Raw genomic sequence first — 6,000 nt, forward strand, 5'->3', positions numbered from 1 at the left:
AGTTGTAATGGACTATGTCATGGACAATCTTACCTAGTGGTTAGGCCAGCAGAGTAGGTCTGGAGACGGAAAGAATCCAAAATACAGGCCCAATATGTCTACTATGGTAAATTTCCCTCCATTTTGTCAGTTTGCTTTTCTGAAGTTGAGCACCATAGGGTAAGTCCATATAGCACAAGGCAGTGTTGTACTGAGGTGTGCTGAGTACACTTCATATCTTTTCGTGAGTCTAAAGTGGTGTAGCCACTTAAACATAGTGCTGTGACTCTGTACTGTGTCATTAAGTTTTGCTGAGAGCAGGTTACTGATTTCAAGTCAGAAGCCAGTGTGTTTGGAGTTGGTGCTGGCATGTCTCAGCATGGCAGTGGCTCGAGCTCTGTGGACATACTCTTAGTTACAAACCTTTTTTATTCTCTCATTTAATTTAATCAGAATAAACTTATGATCACTTGATCCAAGGCCATTTTCTAAGACTAGCTCTTCGGCTTACCAAAGCAAAAGTGGTCCCCATTGCTTGCCTAAACCAAACCTTCTATAGCATATCACCTCACGTTAATTCAGTGACTGTTTGTTAAAGAAGTCTTGCTTATCAGCAATATCTGGGCCCTATCATTATTACTAGCATTTATTTTCCAATCTATATCAAGGAAATTAGGGTTTGTCTACATGGAACAAATGCAGTGCCAGGTTGTGATACCTGAGCTCTTCCTCTGAAATGAACTGCTTTGGGTACCAGAAAGTGTATTAATGTGGCACTCGTTTCCTGACTGAGAAGCAGAGGTGCTTTGTTCAGTCAGCATGCATTGTTAATGCATCTATACTGCATCTGGTACCTGAAGTAGTTTGGATATCTCTACATGGATTGCATGATATATCTTTAAAGTTTTGTGATGTGACATAATTTCTGGCAATATTTATTTCCCTAATAACATTACAGAAACCTCTATCCATATCCAAATCTAATCAGAGTTCATATAGCAGATTCCCAGTACCTCAGTAGCCCTCTATCGTTCTCCATAGTGATTTTGACCCAAATAAAATCTTTTATCCATGCTATCCTTTCTTATTTCTATCATGTCATTAATGTTCAGTTCCAGTCAACCATCTTTATCTTTGTCTGTCTTTTCTGAATTGTACATATGCTTCATGATTCCTCTTCTACCAAGTTTGTGTTATTTCTGTAATATCTGGTTTTGCATCCTGCACCAATAGCTTGAGTACCTCCACTTTGTTGTCCAAGCTTCTTGCATTCCAGTTGTTTCAGACTGGCTACACCCTATTTCCTAGCTGTACTGAGACAGTACTTTTACTGCCTGCATCACATACCCAACTATATTCATCATTAATGATACTTGTTTCCTTGCTGTCCTTCAGTGTTTTCAGACTCTAGTGTTTCTTTATACAGCTCCGTATCTTGAGTTTTTTTCCTCTCTGTGCACATCTACATGAGAGGCTGACTGCATACTAGCCTAATAAGACTGTGTAGTAGCATGTCACAACATGGACAGTGTTAATATGCTACTGTACAGTATATTAGGCTACTGCGCAGTAGCGTCACTTAAAAGTACTAACTAAATGTGCAGTAATGACTGCACAGTAGTGTCTTATGTAGAAGCACCCCCTGTGTTTTAAAAGCAGACATGGATAGTATACAAGTGTCTCCTGATTATAACTGTCTTAGATAAAACATAAAGGCAAAATACATGGGTTTTTAATATTTACTTTTCTTGAGCACAACCTTACAAGTAAATTTTTATGATAAAATTGGTGGATATGTAAAAAGTAAAAATACTTTTTTTTCTTCACAATTCTATATATTTTTTCTTTTCAGACAGACATTATCAACACTATGTGTGGATATAAAACTACTGATAAAGAGGTAACTAAAAGAAATTTTTATCACTTCATTATAAAGAATCATGTGAGAGCATTCCTTTCTGACAAAGCAGATGGTTTCTTTATGAATCACTCTTTTTCCTTTTGCCTTTTGGGCTCCTGGTTCAACTTACACAATGCTTTCATTTCAGATGAGAAAAAATACAGCCCAGTTTTTAGTACTGCATATTCAGTGCACAACAGAGTCATTCAATAATGTTAATGCTCTGACTAGAGTTGGGGGAAAACCAAAGTTTCCCATTTAAATAATGAAAAAGCTTTTCTTTTTATTCATACATCCCATTCTTATATCCCACAGCGGGTATAAAATATTGAAGACAAAATGTTGTAATAGTAGAGGAGAAATGGGGCATCCCTTATTTTTGTTGGCAAACTTTTAACGCTCTTCAAGCATAGATGTGAGATATGGCCTAAGCCTGTATTTTCTCCTCTTTTCTGGGAGTTATTCCCATTGACTTCAGTGTCATGGGCTTTGTGAGAACCAGGCATCCAAGTCCAGGCTTGCAGCCTGTAATAGTATATTGAACAGAAGGCAATAATTTGATCTGCTGGGGATCCGTACAGCCCAGTTTTGTAGGAGTAGTTTTGGCAGTTAAATTGGGAATCAGCTGAAAGTCTCTTTTCCCCTTTTGTGTAAGACACCTAATCACACAATGCCAATTTGAATGACTTTTTTTTTAGATTGGCAGTACTTCAGATATGATCTGTCACTTAGGCTCACTGGGCACCTATACACGTGTTCCAGCGAGTTCTAATAAATTGAGTCTGCTGCAATGTTCTAATCATGTATTGCAGTGTCTTATGTATTCAGTGTCCCCACATTTCAAAATGGTGGTGGGGGTGCTTTAACTAAAGCTCATTCAGTGACTCCATTTTGAAATGTGGGATACTGAATACATGAGATATTGTGGGCATTTTAATTAGAGTAGCTCCCAAGAGCTACTCTAATTAAATCGTCCATCCCCTGCCCCTCAACCATGGAGCACATGTAAAAATGCCAATTGAGTCAAGAGTTGATTCTGCAAGATGCTAAACACTCTTCTGGTTCTGATCCATGGAGCACTGAAGCATGTACTTTGCTTGAAACTCACAAGTGGTACCAGCCATTTCAGTGGGACCATTCACAGGCTTAACTGCTTTGCTGTTTTGGGACTAGATGTGGCTCTAACACCTTCGAGGGTAAACTTTAAATTCTCTTTTCTTGAGTATATGAGCCAGTTGCAAGATAGGATAGCAACTTGGCCATGGTTTGGATTTTTGTACTGCAGCAGTTGCAGCCAGGAAGTACTCAGGATGGTAGATAGAGATCTCCTATATTTCATGGTATAAAATTGGGATCAGTTGTATTTCTTTTAGTAAACTTAATATTTTAGATGCTTGGTGATAAGGCCATTGCACCAAGTTCATTGAGGTTGCAAGACCGCGAATGAAGACAAAATTTGATGCTTTATATTCTAAAAAAAACACCTTGGCATGCTTTTAATCAAACTGTTATATTATTTTATAGCGCCTGAGCGTTCAACATGTTATATATATTCGAGGATGCACAAATGCAGTACTCATTTGGTTCGTAGACAATTACAGCATCATGGCAGGTGTTTTGCTTGGTATATTGTTACCACAGGTAAGGCTAGGTCATTATGTACGTTGTTCATTAAAGGGAATGTTTAGCTCATGGTCTTGGTAGACAGTACGGTATTTGATTTGATAAGACTGTTTTTATTTAAAGTTCACATAACTTGGAAGCTGATGTGGGTGTGCTTTTGTGTTTTCACAGAGGCCCATTGATTTAGTAGCACAGTGTGATATGTTACATTTTTTCATAACCTTTGCCCACTAGTTTGCATCCATAAGACTTAGTTTAACATTCTGAATCCCAGGGTAATTTTCAACAGGCATAATTTATTTTCAACAGTGGGGGATAAAGGAGGTGGTAGATGTCACTAAAATCTCCTTCATTTCTCCACTTGTGAATTCGCCCTTCCAAAACTGCACTGACTTGAGGCTCTAACTTAAATTACGGGGGGGGGGGGGAGTGTGGGAGTGTGTGCGTGTGTGCACTTCTGTGTATTACAATAAAAAAATGTTGGATGAGGAACACATGGTCTCCTTTCATAAATGCTCTTTTATTTTACAGTTCTTAGGTGTGTTGTTGTCATTACTTTACATAACACGAGTAGAGGACATCATTGCCGAGCACAAGCTTAGTGCGGATGCTTCTGTTGCATTCCAGGAAAAGTCAGAAGTTGAACGAGCAGGAACGGGTTGCTGTATGTGTTACCCTGGAGAACAGTAGTTGCCAGGCAAAAAATCTCAAGTAAAGTATAAACAAAGCCTTGTTTTGGTTTATATCTCTTTCTGCAGATCTTACAGACCTTGGACATAAGCAGACTTAAAGCCTTTTTGATATTTTTAAAAACAATGCATCAAAAGCAGAAGCCAAACTTCACCCTGTGGTCTTAATTGATTTTCCACTGTGTTTCAGTGCCAAGTATGCTTTGACTTTTCACAGGATCTTCCAGGCAGTCTACTGTGGGGTGTTTCAGAGTCTTAGGAGTGCTAGATTTCATCAGACCAAAAAGTGGAGCAGGTGTTTTCCAGAAGTGGACGAATTGCTACTGGACACTATAACCAGCTCAGTTCAGCCACACCTTTTGTTGCACTAGCCAGCTACTACCATAAGTGACTACCTGCCTATAATACAAGTTCTGTATCTACTCTCTTTTCCGTGTTTTCCCTCAAAGGAAACAAGTGGTCTCCTACAGCACAATCCCAGGAGCCAACCCTGCTTGAAAATTGTTAACTAAACTTGTCTTTAAATGATTTCTGAAGGAACTGTGATAAGAGACATTTACTGTTGGGAAAACTCAGAAGTAAACTTTTTTAAAAGAGAGCTTTTGTTTCTTAACCTGTCATATTTAAATGTTTGTCCTTTCAGATATATTTTCATATTGATTCCTAAACAAAAGGGAGACTTATGTGTGCTTTGAAACAAATGTCAAATATTAAATAGACATTTAACATTTTTATGTTGGTCCTGATGAACTGATATAACTGTGTGTAATGCCATAAACTTCATTGCTGAATCCTTTGTGCCTTTTAATAATTGGGTATATGCCAATGTTTGAATCAGTCAGGTATGCTTTGATAAACTTTTTATGCAGTTTATTACTGTACGGATTTTTATGGCAGCTGCTGGATACTGTATTAATTTGAGTCTTGTATGTATATGTATTTTTCCCTGTATAAATTATCTAGATTTCCTATTAATTTTTGGAGTTCTATTATGTTCATATATTTCATTTTCAAATGTGATTGTGCTCACAAAAAATAAATGTTGTTAATTTTTTAAAAAAAAGCAAATACTTTAAATATGTGTTTCATTCTGAATTTTACTGAGAATATATTCAGTCATGAATCTTAATAGATTATAAATCTTCTCCTAAATCTTTTTCATGAATTTTCAGGCAAGCACACAGAATTTCAAAGATATTTCTGCTGCTGCAGGTCTACAGCTTCTAATATAGTTTCATATTTAGAGATTTTCAGTACAGATCCTTCTAAATATGAAAAAAACCATGAGTATTTTCCTGAAAACACTATACAGGTTTCCCTCACTTTATGCGGGTTCTGTATGTGTGAGTTTGCTCTTATGCAATGACCCTTTTATACCAAAAATTTGTTACATGCAAGGTAAATTCACTGTTATGCGATCAGTGTGGTGGAAGCCCACAGTCTGCTGGTTCATGTGGTGGATTGTGGGAGTGACGTGCACCAAAATATAGTCTCCTGTGTAGATCTGTGCTCTTCACTTGTTGTCTGTGACATGTGTTTCTGTAGTTGCCATCCCCATTATGATAGTGCCCTGTGCTTGTGTGTACTGTCTGCTGTTGCTGAGTACCAAAATTGTCTTGTGAAAGTGGTAGAAATGGGTCTGAGGGTCAGTACAATTGATATCTTCATATGCATCCCTATTTGTTACATTGTAAAGTAGGTTCCCTTTATGCAAATTTGAGTTATGCACCATTTTCCAGGAATGTATGTACAGCATGAAGTGAGGGAAACCTGTATACAACATGTAAAGATTTTCTTATTGGGGAATAT

At 37.6% G+C, this 6,000-nt stretch overlaps 1 protein-coding gene across 1 annotated transcript in view; it reads left to right on the forward strand.

Moving 5' to 3' along the window:
* The window catches only part of TSPAN15 (tetraspanin 15), a 69,955-nt gene extending 64,715 nt beyond the window's left edge, over positions 1-5,240 (forward strand). The window contains exons 6-8 of the mRNA XM_090057897.1: positions 1,832-1,879; positions 3,404-3,520; positions 4,034-5,240. Coding sequence (XP_089914023.1) covers positions 1,832-1,879; positions 3,404-3,520; positions 4,034-4,192 — 324 coding nt within the window. The 3' untranslated portion in view covers positions 4,193-5,240. The remainder of the gene's footprint in view (positions 1-1,831; positions 1,880-3,403; positions 3,521-4,033) is intronic.
* Positions 5,241-6,000: the final 760 nt, after the last annotated feature.

The sequence above is a fragment of the Crocodylus siamensis genome, chromosome 7 (assembly GCF_052110815.1).
Source record: "Crocodylus siamensis isolate JL-2025a chromosome 7, ASM5211081v1, whole genome shotgun sequence".
In the NCBI taxonomy this organism is placed as follows: domain Eukaryota; kingdom Metazoa; phylum Chordata; order Crocodylia; family Crocodylidae; genus Crocodylus; species Crocodylus siamensis.